Source organism: Schistocerca cancellata, chromosome 6 (genome assembly GCF_023864275.1).
Source record: "Schistocerca cancellata isolate TAMUIC-IGC-003103 chromosome 6, iqSchCanc2.1, whole genome shotgun sequence".
NCBI lineage: Eukaryota > Metazoa > Arthropoda > Insecta > Orthoptera > Acrididae > Schistocerca > Schistocerca cancellata.
In genome coordinates, this window is record NC_064631.1 from 151,899,718 (window position 1) to 151,923,868 (window position 24,151).

The window sequence follows — 24,151 nt, forward strand, 5'->3', positions numbered from 1 at the left end:
GCGCCTCCCATCCAACGCAAGCTCACTTTACACTACTTTACTAAAAATGCACAATGATTTTAGGCTTCACCTACAGTGTAATAAAAAAGGCGGTGATTTATTTTCAACAACAGAGAATTTGGTATAGCAAAACAATGTTTTAAAAATAAAAATACAATAATTTCTAGGTCAGCCTTACACTTCAGGTCGGACATTACACGCATATTTTACGTGCATGAGTACGGTAACTTCGAACCTCTGGACCCTGGTAAGGGGTAATGACACTGAAAAAAAATTAAACGTCTTTGAGAACATCACCTAAAGAACGTACGGAAAAAATTTCGACGATTTGTCGTAAATATAAATTACAGCAGTGGACATTCCCCACAACTGCTACCTTCACTGCTAAAAATCATGGTTTTTCAGATGTATCTAGACAACGGTTAAAACGTTTCGAAAACGGTAAAATGACATTTCTAGATAAAAGTCTAAACCATCCACTGTTAAAATTTGAACTATTTTCTATGGTTAGTCATTTAGTGTAATTGTAGCTCACAGTGAAAACCGTCTAAAACCAAATTTCGCTGTTTTCTGCATAAGTATGGTAACTTTAAACTACTGTCTTGGTAACGCATAATGATATCGAAACAAGTTTCGATGTTCTCCGACAACTTTATCTTAAGATCACATACCAAAAATTTCGACGATCTGCCAAAGACAGAAATTATAAAATTGACCATCCCCACAACTGGTACTTTTGGTACCCAAGGAATCATGATTTTCGGGGTTTTCTCAGGAAATGCCCATAAACAAATATTGATTTTCTGAACCGTCTAAGGCCCACTATAGACCACCCATAATGCATAAGAACCAACTGTTTTGCTCAACTGGACTGGGCTGGAAGAAATGTGTAATGTTTAAAAATTTTGACGCTTAACTGTATGATAGCTATAGTGCGTCCGACGCCGGCCTGGGTGACCGAGCGGTTCTAGGCGCTACAGTTTGGAACCGCGCGACCGCTATAGTCGCAGGTTCGAATCCTGCCTCGGGCATGGACGTGTGTGATGTCCCTAGGTTAGTTAGGTTTAAGTAGTTCTAAGTTCTAGGGGACTGATGACCTCAGAAGTTAAGTCCCATTATCTCTATGATCAATAGGACCCGAAACACCCTGAAACATCATACTGCTGCGTGCGCCTTTTTGGAACATATTGGTACCGATGGACCGATAAATCATAGCAGGACGTCTCTTACTTTGTGTGTTAAGTAAGATTCGATCACGGTTACGTCAGTGACTGTAGGTACCGAGTTTTCTGAACTTACTCCAGTTGTCCACATCATTGGAGCTATCCTTGAGGCCGTTGAGCTTATCGTCATCGACGAAGCCCCTGTTCTTGAGCTGTATCAGCAGGTGCATGAAGTCGTTGCGTGTCACGCTGTTCTTCTCCCGGTACTCCACGGTCTCTCTCACCATGTTTCGGAAGAACTGCGACACTTCTTCCGTTCCACCAGCAACCCTGTGACCAAGAACGATTTCAATGCGTACTTAAAATATGCCTACATATAAACAGCCTTCTCTTAGATAAATATAATCTGCGACCAATATGTAGACGACTTTCATGCAAATATAGCTCGCGTCTTTCTTTTTCTCACTAGCAGATCTGCAGATAAAAACTAGAGCACAGGTAAAATTACGTAAGTAACTACAGCGGTACTTCTAAACTTAGCTTTTGTTTTATCATTCATCCTATGTAATCCGTGTATGGGAACTGCAATACGACATTACTATCTACGTCTTCAGAGGTTTTTATACCACTGTAAAGAATTGTGATGTGTCAAATACACTACCCTATGTGATCAAAAGTATTTGGACATCCCCAAAAACATACGTTTTTCGTATTAGGTGCATTGTGTTGCCACCTGCTGCCAGGTGCTCCATATCAGCGACCTCAGTAGTCGTTAGACATCGTGAGACAGCACAATGGGGCGCTCTGCGGAACTCACGGGCTTCAAACATAGTCACGTAATTCGGTGTCACTTGTGTCATACATCTGTACACGAGATTTCCACACTCCCAAACATCCCTAGGACCACTGTTTCCGATGTGACACTGAAGTGGAAACGTGAAGGGACACGTACACCAACAAAGCGTATAGCCCGACCTCGTCTGTTGACTGACAGGAACCGCCGACAGTTGAAGAGGGTCGTAATGTGTAATAGGCAGACATCTATCCAGACCATCACACAGGAATTCCAAACTGCATCAGGATACACTGCAAGTACTATGACAGTTAGGCGGTAGGTAGAAAACTCAGATTTCATGTTCGAGCGGCTGCTCATAAACCACACATCACGACGGTAAATGCCAAACAATGCCTCGCTTGGTGTAAAGAGCATAAACATTGGACGACTGAACAGTGGAAAAACGTTGTGTGGAGTGACGAATCACGGTACACAATGTGGCTATCCGATGGCAGGGTGATGGTATGGCGAATGCCCGTTGAACGTCATCTACCAGCGTGTATAGTCCCCACAGTAAAATTCGGAGGTGGTGGTGTTATGGTGCGGTTTTGTTTGTCATGGTGGGTGCTTGCACTCCTTGTTGTTTTGCGTGGCACTATCACAGCACAGGCCTACATTGATGTTTTAAGCACCTCCTTGCTTCCCACTATTGAAGAGCAGTTCGGGGATGGCGACTGCATCTTGCAACACGATCGAGCACCTGTTCATAATTCACGGCATGTGGCGCAGTGGTTACACGACAATAACACCCCTGTAATGGACTGGCCTGCACAGAGTCCTGACCTCAATCCTGCAGAACACCTTTGGGATATTTTGGAACGCCGACTTCATGCCAGGCCCCGCCGACCGACTTCGATACCTCTCCTCAGTGCAGGATTCCGTGAAGACTGGGCTGCCATTCCTCAAGAAACCTTCCAGCACCTGACTGAACGTATGCCTACGGGAGTGGAAGCTGTCATCAAGGTTAAGTGTAAGCCAACACCATACTGAATTCCAGCATTACCGAAGGAGGGCGCCATGAACTTTTAAGTCATTTTCAGCCAGGTGTCCGGATACTTTTGATCACATAGTGTCGATGCACATGAGAATTGTCTCATTCATTTTAGGGAGACAAGATTCATGTTGTCTTAAAACAACAAACATAAGAGTGAACTACTTTGTGTTGTTTCAAACTAACAGCATAAATAATGTAAGTTCAAAATTGCTTTTTCACTGAAAGTACTGATGTTTGAGGGATCATACCTTGGGATACTGAAATTTCAGTTACTTCGCCAGTGATGTACATCTGCATTTCACATCTCAGATAGATACCACAATGAATGGCGGACATTTGTTGTTTTAAGTACATTCTAAAACTGATAAAGCGACGCACCACGAAGGAATTATCAGAATGGGATGAAACTCTGCAGATGTGACGTACATGTATGAAGAAACAAATGATTATAGTCTCAAACAAATTGTATGATTTTTTCAAGAGAATGAACTTCACAAATTGAACAAGTCAATATCGCGCCGGTGCACCTCTGGCCCTTATGGAATCAAATGGGTTCAAATGGTTCTGAGCACTATGGGACTTAACATCTGTGGTCATCAGTCCCCTAGAACTTAGAACTACTTAAACCTAACCAACCTAAGGACATCACACACATCCATGCCCGAGGCAGGATTCGAACCTGCTACCATAGCGGTCGCGCGGTTCCAAACTGTAGCGCCTAGAACAACACCAGCTATGAAATCAGTAATTCGGATTGACATTGACTGATAAAGTTGTTGGATGTTCTCCAGAGGTATATCGTGCCAAATTCTGTCCAACTGGCGAGTTAGATCGACAGAATCTCGAGCTGTTTGGAAGGCCCTGTCGATAATGCTTCAAACGTTCTCAGTTGGGAAGAGATGCGGCGACCCCTCTGGCCAAGGTAAAGTTTGGTTGGATGGTTGATTTGGAGGAGGGGACCAAACAGTGAGATCATCGGTCCTTTCCGATTAGGGAAGGAATGGGAAATAAGTCGGCCATGTCCTTTCAAAGGAAGCATCCCAGCATTAACCTGAACCGATTTAGGGAAATCACGGAAAACCTTAATCAGGATGGCCGGACGCGTGTTTGAACCGTCGTCCTCCCAAATGCGAGTCCAGTGTGCTAACCACTGAGCCATCTCGCTCGGTATAGGGTTTGGGCAAGCACTCTTGCTGAAACTTAAGGCTAGGAATGCTTCCCACGAAGGGGAAAAAAATGGCGCTTAGAATGACGTCAACACTCATCTGTACAATAAGGGTATCACGGGTGGCAACTAAATGAGTCCTCTTTTGAAATAAAATAGCACCCCAGGCCGTTAGTACTGGTTGTTGGGGCATATCGTGAGTGACAATCAGGTTGGTATCCCGCTGCTGTTTGGGGCATCTCCAGTCACGTCTTCGGTGGTCATCGGGGACTGGAACCTCATTGACTGGAGCAGAATTGTCTTCAGTGGTGAGTCGCGCTTCGAACTGAGGCCCGATTACCAGCGAAGACTTCTCTGGAGGCGCTCCGGACAGTGGTGGGATACCGAGCTAATTGTCACCTGCCGCACCGCCCGACAACCAGGAGTGATGGCCTGGAGTGCCATTTCATTTCACAACAGGACCCATTTGGTTGTCATCCGCGGCACCCTTACAGCACGGCGGTAGGTCGTATGGTGAGCCATCCTGGACTTACATTTTAGTATGATAGTGCCGTTCCGACAACGGTGTGAGTTTTTACTGCTCGTTTTCGTGCTTGCCAAATTCCACCTTGGCCAGAGATACACTACTGGCCATTAAAATTGCTGCACCACGAAGATGATGTGCTACAGACGCGAAATTTAACCGACAGGAAGAAGATGCTGTAATATGCAGATAATTAGCTTTTCAGAGGATTCACGCAAGGTTGGCGCCGGTGGCGACACCTACAACGTGCTGACATGACGAAAGTTTCCACCCGATTTTTCATACACAAACAGCAGTTGACCGGCGTTGCCTGGTGAAACGTTGTTGTGAAGCCTAGTGTAAGGAGGAGAAATGCGTACCATCACGTTTCCGACTTTGATAAAGGTCGGATTGTAGCCTACCGCGATTGCGGTTTATCGTATCACGACATCGCTGCTCGCGTTGGTCGAGATCGAATGACTGTTGGTAGAATATGGAATCGGTTGGTTCAGGAGGGTAATACGGAACGCTGTGCTGGATCCCAACGGTCCCGTATCACTATCAGTCGAGATGACAGGCATCTTATCCGCATGGTTGTAACGGATCGTGCAGCCACGTCTCGATCCCTGAGTCAAGAGCTGGAGACGTTTGCAAGAGAACAACCATCTGCACGAACACTTCGACGGCGTTTGCACTAGCATGGACTATCAGCTCGGAGACCATGGCTGCGGTTACCCTTGACGTTGCATCACAGACAGGAGCGCCTGCGACGGTGTACTCAACGACGAACCTGGGTGCACGAATGGCAAAACGTCATTTTCTCGGACGAATTCAGGTTCTGTTTACAGCATCATGATGGTCGCTCCGTGTTTGGCGACATCGCGGTGAACGCACATTGGAAGTGTGTATTCGTAATCGCCATACTGACGTATCACCCGGCGTGATGGTACGGGGTGCCATTGGTTACACGTCTCGGTCACCTCTTCTTCGCATTGACGGCACTTTTATCAGTGGACGTTACATTTCAGATGTGTTACGACCCGTGGCACTAACCTTCATTCGATCCCTGCGAAACACTACATTTCAGCAGGATAATGCACGACCGCATGTTGCAGGTCGTGTACGGGCCTTTCTGGATACAGAAAATGTTCGACTGCTGCCCTGGCCAGAACATTCTCCAGATCTCTCACCAATTGAAAGCGTCTGGTCAATGGTGGCCGAGCAACTGGCTCGTCACAATACGCCAGTCACCCTACTCTTGATGAACTGTGGTATCGTGTTGAAGCTGCATGGGCAGCTGCACCTGCACAAGGCCGTTATTACGGCCAGAGGTGGTTTTCTGGGTTCTGATTTCTCAGGATGAATGCACCCAAATTCCGTGAAAATGTAATCACAAGTCAGTTCTAGTATAATATATTTATCCAATGAATCATCTGCATTTCTTCTTGATGTAGCAATTTTAATGGCCAGTAGTGTAGTATCTCTCGAAGTTTACAGTTCGCACCTGTGTTTTAAACAGCTGTGAATTACTGCCCAATGGATTTAGAGGCCTCGCATATGGGATGTAACGTTTTAGTGATGACAATTTGTTTCAAGCTCAAAGGTCAGTCATTTCACTTGTCTAGTTCGTTAATACTCCAGGTTTAACTTTACAAAACTGACTTGACAAAATACAAATTGTAGAACATCCTGCGGAACTTCACACGGAGAACTATTAAATATTTCTGAAAAGCGAACGTTAAATATTAGTTTAACTCTCTTGAGCGCGGTCTGGAATGTTTCTTGGCAACTGTTCTCTTGCAGGCTTGTCTGTAGTAATGTAATTCGCGCTCTTCACAGGACACAAACAGAACAACGACACTGTCGCGACAGCGCGGTTGGTGTATATGCTTACCCGAGTGCCTTGGCTAACAGGGGGACGAAATCGTACATGATCTGAGCGATCTTGGACTTGAGCGAGGGCTCAAACACCTTGCGCCCCCACTGTCGGAACTCGGCCTCCGGGTTCCTCTGGCAGTTGCACTCCACGCCGAAGGCGACGGACGCGATGATGTCCGTGGCGTACCTGGCAGACACCTCCCGCATCTCCACCACCTCCCCACGGCTCGCTGAATCTCTCAACACTTCCACCATCTCGCGGCCACAGTCCTGCATCGTCTGTGAATGGAATACACCAATTTGTAAATAGCGTTCAGGGGATGTCGGCCCACTCGATACACACCGTAAATTAAAGTGTCCCCCTGGGTTTTTCTGTTTGTGTGGTATGGATAATCTTACAAGGAACCCCTTGAACGCGAGGTCACAGTAGGCCAATGATGTTTACGGCTTTCTACGCCCCACATATTGTCTACCACGTACCCACAATATTAGCTGCTAATGGCAGCAGGGGGCGGCACTGGGGGTATCTCGTGGTGAGCACAGCAAGAGTCCACTGCGCGTAGTTGAATTGCTCAGGTGACGAGTAACTCAGAACCAATCATAAACAAAGCAAACATTGCATTATATGTACTTTGCCGAAGTTGATATTTCGCCAGAAAGGAACCCAAGGAACTTTGCAGAGTGAGAGACAAGTGACAGATGAAAGGTGAGTCAGTGAAATGTGTGATGTCGTATACGCTCGACTGTGCGGGCAATGTGCAAGAGGAGTACAATCATGACGATACTTGCTTAACGACTGAAAGTTATACTGAAATCTGTGTCTAGTCATGTGTAGGTCAACATGCCTGTCGGACAGGGAGTCACAAACCCCGTCTCCAGCGAAATGTAGTAAAGGCAATCGTTTTCCAAGGCGCGGGTACAAAAATAATCGTGTGCATAGAACATCATCTGGAGTTTTGTAAAAAAAAGTGCCTGCCCGGTTGTCCGTGCGGTCTAACGCACGGCTTTCCGGGAGGGAAGGAGCGCCTGGTCCCCGGCACAAATCCGCCCCGCGGACTTGTGTCGAGGTCCGGTGAGCCGGCCAGTCTGTGGATGGTTTATAGGCGGTTTTCCATCTGCCTTGGCAAATGCGGGCTGGTTCCCCTCATTCCGCCTCAGCTACACTAGGTCGACGATTACTGCGCAAACAAGTTCTCCACGCACGCGTACACTACCGTTACTCTTCCGCGCAAACATAGAGGTTACATTCGTATGGTGTGAGACGTTCCCTGGGGGGCCCACAGCGGCCCGAACCGCACAATAACCCTGGGTTCGGTGTGGGGCGGCGGAGGGGTGAAGTGGACTGCGGTAGTCGTCGTGGGGTTGCAGACCACTGCGGCTGCGGAGGGGACGGAGCCTCTCCGTCGTTTCTAGGTCCCCGGTTAACATTGTTGTTGTTGTTGCGGTCTTCAGTCCTGAGACTGGTTTGATGCAGCTCTCCATGCTACTCTATCCTGTGCAAGCTTCTTCATCTCCCAGTACCTACTGCAACCTACATCCTTCTGAATCTGCTTAGTGTATTCATCTCTTGGTCTCCCCCTACGATTTTTACCCTCCACGCTGCCCTCCAATACTAAATTGGTGATCCCTTGATGCCTCAGAACATGTCCTACCAACCGATCCCTTCTTCTGGTCAAGTTGTGCCACAAACTTCTCTTCTCCCCAATCCTATTCAATACTTCCTCATTAGTTATGTGGTCCACCCATCTTATCTTCAGCATTCTTCTGTAGCACAACATTTCGAAAGCTTCTATTCTCTTCTTGTCCAAACTATTTACCGTCCATGTTTCACTTCCATACATGGCTACACTCCATACAAATACTTTCAGAAATGACTTCCTGACACTTAAATCTATACTCGATGTTAACAAATTTCTCTTCTTCAGAAACACTTTCCTTGCCATTGCCAGTCTACATTTTATATCCTCTCTACTTCGGCCATCATCAGTTATTATGCTCCCCAAATAGCAAAACTCCTTTACTACTTTAAGTGTCTCATTTCCTAATCTAATACCCTCAACAGCACCCGACTTAATTCGACTACATTCCATTATCCTCGTTTTGCTTTTGTTGATGTTCATCTTATATCCTCCCTTCAAGACACCATCCATTCCGTTCAACTGCTCTTCCAAGTCCTTTGCTGTCTCTGACAGAATTACAATGTCATCGGCGAACCTCAAAGTTTTTATTTCTTCTCCATGGATTTTAATACCTACTCCGAATTTTTCTTTTGTTTCCTTTACTGCTTGCTCAATATACAGATTGAATAACATCGGGGAGAGGCTACAACCCTGTCTTACTCCCTTCCCAACCACTGCTTCCCTTTCATGTCCCTCGACTCTTATAACTGCCATCTGGTTTCTGTACAAATTGTAAATAGCCTTTCGCTCCCTGTATTTTACCCCTGCCACCTTTAGAATTTGAAAGAGAGTATTCCAGTTAACATTGTCAAAAGCTTTCTCTAAGTCTACAAATGCTAGAAACGTAGGTTTGCCTTTCCTTAATCTTTCTTCTAAAATAAGTCGTAAGGTCAGTATTGCCTCACGTGTTCCAGTATTTCTACGGAATCCAAACTGATCTTCCCCGAAGTCGGCTTCTACCAGTTTTTCCATTCGTCTGTAAAGAATTCGTGTTAGTATTTTGCAGCTGTGGCTTATTAAATGATTGTTCGGTAATTTTCACATCTGTCAACAACTGCTTTCTTTGGGATTGGAATTATTATATTCTTCTTGAAGTCTGAGGGTATTTCGCCTGTTTCATACATCTTGCTCACCAGATGGTAGAGTTTTGTCAGGACTGGCTCTCCCAAGGCCGTCAGTAGTTCCAATGGAATGTTGTCTACTCCGGGGGCCTTGTTTCGACTCAGGTCTTTCAGTGCTCTGTCAAACTCTTCACGCAGTATCGTATCTCCCATTTCATCTTCATCTACATCCTCTTCCATTTCCAAAATATTGTCCTCAAGTACATCGCCCTTGTACAGACCCTCTATATACTCCTTCCACCTTTCTGCTTTCCCTTCTTTGCTTAGAACTGGGTTTCCATCTGAACTCTTGATGTTCATACAAGTGGTTCTCTTATCTCCAAAGGTCTCTTTAATTTTCCTGTAGGCAGTATCTATCTTATCTATCCGGTTAACATAACATTGTAAAAAAAATGTGTATTTCTGATAACTCCGCAGCACTATGGCAGTGTAGTGCATAAGAAAAACTATGAATATTCAAGAGAGGACAAGGAGCATTCGTTACAAGAACTGGTGTTTGCGCGTTTCAAGGATGCTCGATACAATTTACAGGATGCGCATGACAGAGACCTACTACTTGACGCACATAAAATTGCACGCGACACAAATTAACAGTCATGTCAGGGAAGCAGTAGATGGTTGCATAACTTCAAACAGTGCTACAGAACTGGAAGACCTAAGACAAAGAAATGTCAAACAAAGCGTCAACTTGACGACGCGCAGCAAACTGCGGAAACGGTCAGAAACTTTGTAGATTTGTTTTCAACTCCGATCAACCGGGATTGGAAGAGGAAATGCATACGAAAGGTATCCTGGAAATTAGAAGTACCAAGAGAGTTGTGTAGCCAACGGCCTTACCGCAGTGGTAACACTGGTTCCCGACAGATCAGCGAAGTTAAGCGCTGTCGGGCTGGGCTAGCACTTGGATGGGTGACCATCCGGTCTGCCGAGCGCTGTTGGCAAGCGGGGTGCACTCAGCCCTTGTGAGGCAGACTGAGGAGCTACTTGATTGAGAAGTAGTGGCTCCAGTCTCAGAAACTGACATAAGAACGGGAAAGCGGTGTGCTGACCCCATGTCCCTCCATATCCGCATCCAGTGATGCGTATGGGCTGAGGATGACACGGCGGCCGGTCGGTACTGTTGGGCCTTCATGCCCTATTCGGGAGGAGTTTAGTTTAGTTAAGAGAGCTGTATCAAGATCTACTGACATCAATCAAATAAATAACTTTCCAACCAGTTTACCATCCAGATGAACAGTCGGTATAATTGTGTAATATTGCGTTAGAGCAAAGTAACTTGCTTTTGCTTGATTCCTGACCTGCGTATAAAAATGATACACCTTTAGAGCAACCTACCCCTTCTGAAAAGTGTGTCATTGTAGTTCATACCACCTGGAACCACTGGACAAATTTAGCCTCTGGATGTTTTTTTTTCGTGTCTATAAAATATATCATTGCACTATCTGTAGCTACGTCTTAAAGGGTAGCAAGGTTCTTGGTGCGCTCCACAACACACTGCTTCGAATTCGGTTGCATGCCGCCACGTTCCATCAGTCCTCATCATCCTATTACAGCAATATGAGCCCATATGCCTTCTTTAAAGAGTTGATACGTAGCTGAACGTCCTGCACAATTTGTCACTCCCAAGGAGGTCACCTTCGATCTTGATGTTGCGCAACTTTGTGATCACTGTGGTGCGCCATCTTCCATTCGGTGTTTATGGTGCAAGTTAATGGTTTGTTTTGAACATATCTTGAATGTCGACGCTGTCCATTTTGTGAAGAGCAATACACACATCCCGTAGAACGTTGCTCTGTGCAACTCCCAGACGCTCATTTTCTGTCCTCCTCCTGATGCACATCCTGAGTCATTAGCAGCTAATATTTTTCCGGTCGTAAACACTAACACAAAGCTTTCAAATAAGCTTTTCTAAAGATTGAACTTGCGACCTCGCACACAAGGAATTCCCTGTTAAGAACTATTGTAGTCATTCTGAGTGAATATCTTTAACGTAATTTGTAACTATGAGCACAGTCTGGTGTTTTCCAGTAAAGTTACACTACTGGCAATTAAAATTGATACACCAAGAAGAAATGCAGATGATAAACGGGTATACATTGGACAAATATATTATACTAGAGCTGACATGTGATTACATTTTCACGCAATTTAGGTTCATAGATCCTGAGAAATCAGTACCCAGAACAACCCCCTCTGCCCGTAATAACGGCCTTGATACGCCTGTACATTGAGTCAAACAGAGCTTGGATGGTGCGTACAGGTACAGCTGCCCATGCAGCTTCAACACGATACCACAATTCATCAAGAGTAGTGACTGGCGTATTGTGACGAGCCAGTTGCTCGGCCACCATTGACCAAACGTTTTCAATTGGTGAGAGATCTAGAGAATGTGCTGGCCAGGGCAGCAGTCGAACATTTTCTGTATCCAGAAAGGCCCGTACAGGACCTGCAACATGTGGTCGTGCACTAACATGCTGAAATGTAGGGTTTCGCAGGGATCGAATGAAGGGTAGAGCCACGGGTCGTAACACATCTGAAATATAACGTCCACTGTTCAGAGTGCCGTCAATGTGAACAAGAGGTGAGCGAGACGTGTAACCAATGGCACCCCATACCATCACGCCGGGTGATACGCCAGTATGGCGATGACGAATACACACTTCCAATGTGCGTTCACCGCGATGTCGCCAAATACCGATGCGACAATCATGATGCTGTAAACAGAACCCGGATTCATTCGAAAAAATGACGTCTTGCCATTCGTGCACCCAGGTTCGTCGTTGAGTACACCGTCGCAGGCGTTCCTACCTGTGCTGCAGCGTCAAGGGTAACCGCAGCCATGGTCTCCGAGCTGATAGTCTATGCTGCTGCAAACGTCATCGAACTGTTCGTGTAGATGGTTGTTGTCTTGCAAACGTCCCCATATGTTGACTCAGGAATCGAGACGTGGCTGCACGATCCGTTACACCCATGCGGATAAGATGCCTGTCATCTCGAATGCTAGTGACAAGAGGCCGTTGGGATCCAGCACGGAGTTCCGTGTTACCCTCCTGAACCCACCGATTCCATATTCTGCTAACAGTCATTGGATCTCGACCAACGCGAGCAGCAATGTCACGATACGATAAACCGCAATCGCGATAGGCTACAATTCGACCTTTATCAAAGTCGGAAACGTGATGGTACGCATTTCTCCTCCTTACACGAGGCATCACAACAACGTTTCACCAGCCAACGCCGGTCAACTGCTGTTTGTCTATGAGAAACGGTTGGAAACTTTCCTCATGTCAGCACGTTGCAGGTGTCGCCACCGGCGCCAACCTTGCGTGAATGCTCTGAAAAGCTAATCATTTGCATATCACAGCATCTTCTTTCAGTCGGTTAAATTTAGCGTCTCTAGCACGACATCTTCGTGGTGTAGCAATTTTAATGGCCAGTAGTGTATTAATTTATTACATTTATGGTGCGTTGTTTTCCACCGCTGGGTTCTCGAGTCATATCATTTATTGCTGCACAATAGCTTGTGTGGACCGCCAGAAACAATAACGTACGTTAACTGGAAAATAAATTTGATTTGTAAAAACTTAAATCACTAGTTGTTGTGTTAGTGTTTTACAACCTGCACCTGTTTTTCAGCCTAGCGGTTAGTGGAATTCTGAGCACTTGATAGTACCCATACCACGGTTTTACTATAAATTTAAGTGGCGCATTTAAGGTAAAAAAAATCTGCACCTAGACGAAAAGAAGCAGAGCTTAATTTTATTAACAAAATTTGATTTAGCGCCGTATAATGCAGGTTTTGATGTTTGTACCATGATGCCTGAATGTTGATAATGACTATGCCCAGATGTTAATAACTTAAACATTTATGCAGCTATATAGCGTTCGTAAACATATCATAATACTAGGTTGAATCTGAGTGCAAGAACTCCATCAGACATTAAGTAAGACAGTTTAGTTTCATGCGATTTTCTTCATAACGGGTACTTGAATAATCTGCCTGGAACACACATTACTGGGGTTTCATTTAGAGTGTGTGTGTGTGTGTGTGTGTGTGTGTGTGTGTGTGTGTGTGTGTGTGTGGTTTGAGGTTTTCGGGCGCTAAACATCGTGGTCATCAGCGCCCAAACGCATAGAAACAGGAACACATGCAGTGAAGGGACGAAGACGGACAGCGAACAAGGAGAATGGCTAAAAGACACAGACCTGACGCAGTTACAAATCCTCACATATAGAGGCAAAACAAGAGGAGAAGAAACGCACTAAAAAAGGAAAGGAAACACAAGGAAAAGAGAACAGAAATCGAAGTGAAACAAGTAGGTAATCGTGACTGGCGGACCTCTTACCTAAAGCCTGGATGAGCGTCACCCAGCAGCACATTAAAATCCTCTCCCTAAAATCCGAGGCAACAAATTGGACAGGACACAAAACTGTAAGACCTTAACCACAGTCATTGCGTCGTCTTGCAAATTAGAGGGCAAATCCGGTGGCAAGGAAACCACCGCCCTCTGGTCAGGGAATAAAGGACAGTCAAGTAAAATGTGGCGGACAGTAATCTGGACGCCACAAGCACTGCAGATTGGGGGGTCCTCCCGCCGGAGTAAAAAACCGTGCGTTAAGGGACTGTGCCCGATGCGGAGGCGAGTGAGGAGAACCTCATCCCGCCTGCATGACTGGTAGGACGTACGCCTTGGCCGCGTGGTAGCCTTCACCAGACGCAGCTTGTTTTCACCGACTGCCAGCCACTCCTCTTCCCATTGACGCATAACACGAAAACGCAAAAGGGAGGTAACAGCATGGAGGGGGACGGCACATTCAACAACGTGAGGGAGGGAACATGCATCTTTGGCAGCCACATCCGCCAGTTCGTTTCCCCTAATACCCAAGTGCCCCGGCACCCAGCAGAAAGAAACCTCCTTCCCCTGCCGTTGCAGGTGGAGTAGGGCATCATGGATGTTCTGGACGACCGTATCCGCTGGGTACAAGTGTTGCATGGTCTGAAGGGCACTCAAGGAGTCAGAACAGATGAGAAACTTAAGACTGGGAACACATCTCATCTGCTCCAATGCCCGCAAGATCGCAAACAATTCGGCATCAAAGATGGTAAACGCTGCAGGAAGCCGTAACTTCACGACTCGATCAGGGAAAACAACAGCACAACCAACAGAGTCCCCCTGTTTAGAGCCATCCGTAAATACTGGTACATGGTCGGCATGCTGGTTTAAAATATAAAATAAGGAGGTAAAAACAAACGCAGGAGTGCAGCTCCTCCGGTAGACAAGTCTAAAAGGACGCTGGGCCTCTGGAGCAACCAGGGAGGCAGGCGGGTAAAACCCTGGAGTTGGGGTGCCACACGCTCCACACCAAGGGACTCAAGCAAATGCTTGGCACGAATCCCAAATGGTCTCGTTGCCCTTGGACGACTGGAAAAGGGACGTTCCATAGGCGGTCGGGCAACAGTAGGGTATGCAGGGGAGGTAGGACAGGCAAGGAATTGACACACCCGTCGCACCATGAGCAGTTTCCGCCGGATGGCGAGCGGCGGTTCCCCTGCCTCAGCACACAGGCTGGGGATGGGACTGGTACGGAAGGCACCAGTAGCCAGCCTGATACCCTCATGGTGTACTGCGTCAAGAATCTTCAGATACGAAGGCCTCGCTGACCCATACACAGTGCATCCATAGTCAAGACGCGACCGGACGAAAGCCCTATAAAACTGCAGCAGACGCGCCCGATCTGCTCCCCAGGACCGATGGCTCAGACACTTCAAAATATTCAGCGCCTTCAGGGCCTGCACCTTGAGGTCTCAGACGCAATTCAGGGGAGGTAAAAGCACGTCGAGAACGATTAAAATGAACACACACACATTTGTCTGCAGAAAAGGTAAAACCCGTCTTCGCAGTCCATGCCTCTAATCGCTTTATCGTAAGCTGCAGCTGCCGACTAGCAGTGACAAGACTGGAGGAAGAACAGAAAACAGCAAAATCGTCCACAAACAAGGAGCACTGGGCAGGACTCCGGATAGTGGACGCGATACTGTTAATGGCGACGGCAAAGAGGGTGACACTTAAAACGCTTCCCTGAGGAACACCATTTTCCTGCACGTACAAATCAGATAACACATTACCAACCCGATATCGAAAGAGGCGGCGGGAAAGAAAGGACCGAATGAAGATGGGGAGATGGCCACGAAAGCCCCACTGATGGAGTTGATTGAGGATAAGGCGGCGCCAAGTAGTGTCATACGCCTTATTAATGTCAAGGAATACACCTAGACAATGCTGGTTACGTAGGAAGGCCTGCTGGATGGCCGCCTCAAGCAGGGTCAAGTTGTCTATAGTTGAACGACATCTCCGAAAGCCACACTGAGAGTGGCTAAGGAGCTGCCTGGTCTCGAGCAGCCAAACCAGGCGACGGTTGACCATACGTTCCAATGTCTTCCCGACACAGCTCGTCAAAGCAATACTCCGATAACTACTGGGATGCATTCGGTCTTTTCCCGGTTTGAGGAGGGGAATCAAAATCGCCTCCCTCCACGAGTCCGGGAACGTGCCGGATGACCATATCATATTAAAACAATTCAGGAGAACTTCCTTGGATGGCAGCAACAAGTGCTGCAGCATGCTGTACAGGATTTGATCATCACCTGCCGCAGTATCATGAGCCACAGACAGCGCCGAATCCAGTTCCCACATTGTGAAGGGGCAGTTGTTGGGTTCAGAATTTGGAGACCGGAAGTCCAAGTGATCCCTCTCGATGGCAGTGCAGTAGCGGCAGAAATCTGGATCACAGTTAATAGTGGCAGTAGATTCGGCAAAATACATGGCCAGTGTCTGGGCAATGTCTCTCGGCGCCGTGAGTAGACAACCCAGATGCAGCAATGTCGTGACAGGTAGTTGGCTGCGTTTCCCGGAAATCCTCCTGATGGCTTCCCATACTTTTGTAGAACTAGTGGAGCGGGAGGTGGAGTTCAAGAACGACTGCCATGACCGTCGTTTACTCTCTTTAATCACTCGCCGCGCTTTGGCCCTTGCCACCCGAAAGGCCGCAAGATTGTCAGCTGAGGGACGGCACTTGAAGCGGCGCAGAGCTGCACGGCGGGCTCGGATGGCTGAGTGGCACTCAGTGGTCCACCAAGGGACAGGGCGCCTCTTGGGATGACTTGAGGACCGTGGGATCGACAATTCAGCAGCATGGGAGATCACGGCTGTAACATGGTCGACCCATTCGTGGACGCTGGCACGGTGTTCCAAAACAGCTAAATCGCTGAAAAGTGTCCAGTCAGCTCTGCAGAGGTGCCACCTGGGTGGCACTGGTAATGCCACAGTCTCATCCAGGAGGCGAATCCAAAGGGGTAAGTGGTCACTAGAATGGAGGTCAGCGGCAACCTCCCACAGAGCAGAATCCGCGAGTGCTGGAGAGCAAAAGGAAAGGTCAATAGCTGACGACGACCCAGAAGCAGTACAGAAATGAGTGGGAGCACTAGAGTTGAGGATGCACAGTTCTTCGGATGCCATGAGGCTTTCCAGAATGCGACCCCTGGGGCAAGTAGTCGTAGAGCCCCATAAGACATTATGAGCATTGAAGTCCCCCAGAAGGAGAAATGGGCGGGGGAGTTGGGCAATAAGGTCTGTGAGAGCCTCAGAGTCTATTGCATCCTGAGGTGGTAAGTAAACGGAACAGATTGTGAGCCTCCGCCCCACAAGAAGGTCAACTGCAACTGCTTGCAAGTCCGTAACGAGAGGTAGCTCAGATGAGTGGTGCATGTCATGGACAAAAACTGCAACACCACCCTTTGCCCTTTCCCCCATCAGATCATCTTTTCGATACACGGTATAGCCCCGTAAAGGAGCATCAGTGGCCCGGAAATGTGTCTCTTGGAGACATAAGCACAAGGGGCGCTCTCGTACAAGGAGTTGTAATTCATTCATTTAGAACATCCAGTCACTTCTAGTACTTAGGTTTCCTCATTTTTATACAATATGTTCTTCCACTAGTCCTATATGTGTACTTTATATTAGTAAATAAGAATCCAACGCGAGATCTATTTTAAAGTAGATGTTGTAATATTCTCATTTAAAAATTGTTAAGAAGGCATCGGCACATAATTTTCATACCCGTAAGTACATACAGAAATATTTTAGGTACGTTACTCACTGTATAGCACTTAAATACCTAAGTCGGAACAAGGCCCCGGGAGTAGAAAACATTCCATTAGAACTACTAACAGGCTTGGGAGAGCCAGCCCCGACAAAACTCTACCGTCTAGTGAGCAAGATGTATGAGACAGACGAAATACCCTCAGACTTCAAGAAGAATATAATACTTCCAATCCTAAAGAAAGCAGGTGTTGACAGATGTGAAAATTACCGAAGTATCAGTTTAATAAGTCACGGCTGCAAAATACTAACGCGAATTCTTTACAGACGAATAGAAAAACTGGTAGAACCCGACCTCGGGGAAGATCAGTTTGGATTCCGTAGACATATTGGAACACGTGAGGCAATACTGAGCCTACGACTTACCTTAGAAGAAAGATTAAGGAAAGGCAAACCTACATTTATAGCATTTGTAGACTTAGAGAAAGCTTTTGACAATGTTGACTGGAATACTCTCTTTCAAATTCTGAAGGTGGCAGGGGTAAAATACAGGGAGCGAAAGGCCATTTACAACTTGTACAGAAACCAGATGGCAGTTATAAGAGTTGAGGGGCATGAAAGGGAAGCAGTAGTTGGGAAGGGAGTTAGACAGAGTTGTAGCCTATTCCCGATGTTATTCAATTTGTGTATTGAGCAAGCAGTAAAGGAAACAAAAGAAAAATTCGGAGTAGGTATTAAAATCCAAAGAGAAGAAATAAAAGCTTTGAGGTTCGCCGATGGCATTGTAATTCTGTCAGAGACAATAAAGGACTTGGAAGAGCAGTTGAATGGAATGGCCAGTGTCTTGAAAGGAGGGTATAAGATAAACATCAACAAAAGCAAAACGAGGATAATGGAATGTACTCGAATTAAGTCGGGTGAAGCTGAGGGAATTAGATTAGGAAATAAGACACTTAAAGTAGTAAATGAGTTTTGCTATTTGGGGAGCAAAATAACTGATGATGGTCGAAGTAGAGAGGATATAAAACGTAGACTGGCAATGGCAAGGATAGCGTTTCTGAAGAAGAGAAATTTGTTAACATCGAGTATAGATTTAAGCGTCAGGAAGTCGTTTCTGGAAGTATTTGTATGAAGTGTAGCCATGTATGGAATCGAAACATGGACGATAAATAGTTTGGACAAGAAGAGAATAGAAGCTTTTGAAATGTGGTGTTACAGAAGAATGCTGAAGATTAGATGGGTAGATCACATTACTAATGAGGAAGTATTGAATAGGATTTGGGAGAAGGGAAGTTTGTGGCACAACTTGACCAGAAGAAGTGATCGGTTGGTGGGACATGTTCTGAGGCATCAAGGGATCACCAATTTAGTATTGGAGGGTAGCGTGGAGGGTAAAAATCGTAGAGGGAGACCAAGAGCTGAATACACTAAGCAGATTCAGAAGGATGTAGGTTGCAGTAGGTACTGGGAGATGAAAAAGCTTGCACAGGATAGAGTAGCATGGAGAGCTGCATCAAACCAGTCTCTGGACTGAACACCACCACCACCACCACCACAGCAACAACAACAACAACTACTCACTGTATATGCCAGTTTCTTTTCTTAACAAACAAATTAAGACGTTGAAATCAGATGGCACTGCAGGTCTTTATGCAGTTTTTATGGTATGTGTGTGTGTGTGTGTGTGTGTGTGTGTGTGTGTGTGTGAGTGAGTGTGAGTGTATGAGTGCGTGAGTGTGTAAGGGTAAGTGTGAGGGTGTTTGTTTTATGCAGCTACCGAAAGACGACGTGAAAAGATTTGAAACTAGTTACGTAAAACAGAATAAATTTGAAATTATAAATAGCGACTAGATTGCATAACGTCATTAATACACCTGAGATTTTTCCGAACTGGAAGCACAGCAACCTTACATCACGGTAGTTTTGGTCTCAGAAATTCAATTCACTGCTTAGAGGATACTCACCTGGCACATCATCTTGAGCTTTCCTGACGTAAAGGTCGGGGTCAACTTGGTTCGCAACCGTTTCCATTTGTTGCCTCCAATGAAGAATAGATTGTGGTTCAACGGTTCCCGCTCGTTGAAAGGGACTCCTCTATTGCGAAACGAATCAAAATCTTTAACTAGTACCATGCGTATGAGGTCAGGGTCAATCAGGACGAGCATCGGTTTGGTGAATCCATATATTCCCACATACCTCTCACCTGCGGAAGGAAAATACAGACTGAAAATATGTGTTACAACGGCAAAATACCTGGTGTTCGTATTTTAATTCAGATTCTAGTTAACATATTTCGTTTATAACTATCACAGTAAATGTTTAGATAACAGTAAAATTCATATGAAGGCAAAATTCTAAAGTATGTCCGAAGACATAACTCCGAACACACCACTTGATGACACATCACCCAGTAGTATCATAAAAGCTTAATTCACCGATGAAGCAGTATGACGTCAGTATGTATTTCGTGAGGCACCGAACTACATTAGACATCAGGAGTCAGCTGTGGTTATACAAAGTAACAATTTTTAACACGGCACGTGGAACTATAGTAGCCGAATTACAGGAGAAATTTGGCATTTGAGTAGGAAAATTTATTTACAACATAGTCTGGCTGGGTTATACAAAGTAATAATTTTTAACACGGCAAGTGAAACTATGGTAACTGAAATACAGGAGAAATTTGGTATTTGAGTGGGAAGTTTTATTTACAACATAGTCTGGCTGGGATTATGAGTAGCATCTGCAGTTAGAAGTGGCGATAAGGGAACTGTGTCTGAGAATCCTATACTAAGCTTGGGCAAATGGACACATCTTTATTAATTTTCATTTTTTCTAGATTGTTCATTTTCATTCTTTTATCGATGTGTCACACATTTTATCTAAGTTCAATAGTTTTCATCACATATTCGTTGTAGTAATTCCTCTTGTCTTACAGTTAGTCCTAAATTAAACATTAACAAACGAACTGATGTACCATGTAGAGGCACTAATTTAAAATGGTAAGCGAGACAGAAAAAAGAAGTAACCTGTTTATTATTTCAACAGTAATCCCCATAACTATTAACACGTTTATTGTACTGATGGCGATCGCCTTCATGGAAAAATATTCGCGTCCGCTCCCAGAACCATGATTGTACCCTCGTGTGCCCTCTTCATCTGAAGCAAAAAAATATGGACATCGCATGAAGAGAGACTGTGATTGTATGGAGGATGTGTAAGAGCTGAAACGTCCCCTTAGAAAAATTATACATGACTGTGCTTAAACTGACACACCATTTTTTTTTTTAGCGCAACGCAATCTGACTTTCAAAAATCCCTAAAAAAGAATGGCCCTGACTAACATTAACCTATACCTTTCGCAAATCACTTACCTCACCAAAAATCTTCGTTACTCGAACTACTGCAATACAGCGAGCGCCACTACTGCCAGCTAAATAAAAGATTCAAACTACTGAAGGCACTAACTACTGACAGGCATAGTTAGCAAATGAAAGATTTTGATAGAGAACAAACAGTGTATTTACCTTAATAGTGTTCAAAAGTCATAATATATATAGCAGTTCATGACATCCAGTCTTACAAATTTCAAAACTCTGCCATTTCTCTCCCCACATCCACCACTGCTGGCGGCTCACCTCCAACTGCGCCACGCTACGCGCTGTTAACATCCAGCTGCCCAACACTACAATGGCAGACAACAATGCAAACTAGCCACAGACTGCACACAGCACAGCCAGTGATTTTCATACAGAGCGCTACGTGGCGTTACCAATATAAAAACCTAAACAGCCTACTTACAGAGCTACTCAGTGAAAATTCTCCAGCGTAGTCGAAGCAACCTTGGCAACACGCGGGAGTGGACTGTCAAGCAACAGAATGAAGCCGTTTCGATTACGCTCCAGAAGTTTCGCTGGGAAGAACTTACACATCCTCCATACAGTCCCGATCTTTCCCCATGGCCAGCAACTGTGGTCGAGCGGTTCTAGGCGCTTCAGTCTGGAACCGCGCGACCGCTACGGTCGCAGGTTCGAATACTGCCTCGGGCTTGGATGTGTGTGATATCCTTGGGTTACTTAGGTTTAAGTTGTTCTAAGTTCTAGGGGACTGATGACCTCAGATGTTAAGTATCATAATGCTCAGAGCCATTTGAACCATCTCTCGCCATGAGATTTCCATATTTTTGGAGCTCTGTAGAAAGAGATCCCGATCGTCGATTTGTTTTGGATGATGACGTGCACACCGGGGTACAATCATGGTTCCATAGGCAGCCGCACACATTTTTCCATGAAGACATTGGTCGTCTTGTCTCTCAGTGGGATAGAAGTATTAACATTTGAGGCGATCACTTTTGAAAAGAGTTTACTCACTTTTTTTTCCATGTCTTCTTATCATTTGACTGCTCCTTACACAAAAATTTCACAGCCACACATTTTTATTTTTGCGCCTGATGATGACGTAAAGCTGAAAACTGGTTTGTAAAATAGTAAATATTATAGAAAATTACACAAGTGATGTGTGTGTCTTTATTCAATACAAACACCCACACACACACACCCACACACACACACACACACACACAGGCAGCAAACTGTTCAAATTACTCTGTCAATATTACATTGACTGATTGTTCCGTCTGATCTTGGTAGAATATTTTATACATTATGAGTATATATACACTTACGCAAACAAAAATTTCAACTCCAAAAAATAATTAATGTAATAAAATGTCGGGAATGCGTTTGTCCAGGTAAGACATTTAAGTGATTAACATCGCAACAGCACATAAAATAAGCTACTGGAAATGTGAAATGCTCGTACATTAATAACCGATATAACCGCTAGAATGTAGATTCAGTCATGCAAACGTACATGCATATCAGTGTTGTAGGGTTCCAGACGTCAATTTGTGGGATGGAGTTCAATGCCTGTTGCATTTGGTCAGTCAATACAGGAAAGGTTAATGCCGGTTGCGGATGACACTGGAGCTATCCTCTGATGATGTCCCATATGTGCTCAATTGGAGACAGATCTGGTGACTGAGTAAGCCAAGGCAACATGTCGACATTCTGTAGAGCATGATGGGTTACAACAGCGGTATGTGGGGGAGCGTTGTCCTGTTGCAAAATACCTCCTGGAATGCTGTTCATGAATGGCAGCACTTGTCTAATCACCAGATTGACGTACAATTTTAGAGGCAGGGTGCGTGCGATATGCGAGCGAAAACCACGAGAGTGTTCCTGCGGTCATACGAAATCGCATCCTAGATCATAACTCCAGGTAGACCCATAGATCCAGTGTGTATAGTACACGGAAGGCTATAGAGCGTCTGGCTCGATGTTGACCTTGAAGTAACCGACTTATAGTATGTATGTATGTATTGAACTGGCGACCTAGAAACGACGGAGAAGCTTCGTCCCCACCGTAGCCCTCAGTGGTACACAACCCCACAACAGGCTACAGCAGTCCACTGACCACACCGCCGCCCCACACCGAACCCAGGGTTATTGTGCGGTTCGGGCCCCAGTGGATCCCCCGGGAACGTCTAAATCCAGACGAGTGTAACCCTAATGTTTGCGTGGTAGAGTAATTATGGTGTACGCGTACTTGGAGACTGTTCGCGCATAAGCGTAACTGTGGCGCAATAGGGGAACCAGCCCGCATCCGGCGAGGCAGATGGAAAACCATCCACAAGCTGGCCGGCTCACCAGACCTCGACACTAATCCGCCAGGTGGATTCATGCCGGGGACTGGCACGCCTTCCCGCTCGGGAAGCAGTGCGCGGGGCCGCACGGCTAGCCGGGCGGCTTTTGTGATAAGTTCTTTGTGTCACTGTGGTGCCAACTGCTGCTCAAACTGAACTGGGGACGTAGAAACGACGTCGAACACGTTGGTCTTCCCTCTCGGTTGTGGCATGTGGCCGGCCGGTGTGGCCGAGCGGTTCTAGGCGCTTCAGTCTGGAACCTCGCGACCGCCACGGTCGCAGGTTCGAATCCTGCCTCGGGCATGGATGTGTGTGACGTCCTTAGGTTAGTTATGTTTAAGTAGTTCTAAGTTCTAGGGGACTGATGACCTCAGTTGTTAAGTCCCATAGTGCTCAGAACCATTTTGTGGCACATGGCCGTCCGCAACCCGGTCTTCTTGTGATCGTAAATTCCCGTGACCATCACTGCCAGCAATTACGTATAGTAGCCATATTCCTGTCAATACTTTCTGCAGTATCGCAGAAGGAACATCCAGCATCTCGTAGCCATATTACACGACTTCGTTCAAGGTTAGTGAGGTGTCTCTCTCGCCTTACTGCCATTCTTTATTAACGTCAACTCACCACATCCAATCTAAAAGGTAACTAACTCTCACGGCCGTTACAACATGTACTGAAATAAAATCTGATATGCATCCTCATCACGGCGTCACTAGCGCCACTCCTATGCAACTGGAGCGAAATTGTAACAGACACCATCTTTCAGATATAAAAACACGTTTACCAACTGCCGTTTATGTCGCACAACTCCTTCTTTGTACTGCGATTTTTTTCCGTAATTGTATATATGGAAATGATTGCATGGCATTACAGGCCGGGAGACCCTAACTGGGCCTGTCGAGCAGCCCAGTGGAGCTCTATCTGTCGCAACTTGTGCGTCTCTGCAATGAAGGTGAGATCAAATCATAAGGACATCATAAACTCTCAGTCTGCGAGGGAAGGAAATCTCTA

General features: G+C 45.8%; 1 protein-coding gene and 1 pseudogene across 1 annotated transcript in view; one reads left to right on the plus strand and one right to left on the minus strand.

Annotated features, from left to right (window-relative positions):
* LOC126190919 (probable cytochrome P450 6a13) overlaps positions 1-24,151 on the minus strand; it is an 80,110-nt gene that overhangs the window by 33,446 nt on the left and 22,513 nt on the right. Inside the window, exons 3-5 of the mRNA XM_049931552.1 lie at positions 19,401-19,639; positions 6,554-6,816; positions 1,300-1,493 (exon numbers count right to left, since the gene is read on the minus strand). Coding sequence (XP_049787509.1) covers positions 1,300-1,493; positions 6,554-6,816; positions 19,401-19,639 — 696 coding nt within the window. The remainder of the gene's footprint in view (positions 1-1,299; positions 1,494-6,553; positions 6,817-19,400; positions 19,640-24,151) is intronic.
* LOC126089821 (5S ribosomal RNA) lies at positions 10,161-10,278 on the plus strand (annotated as a pseudogene).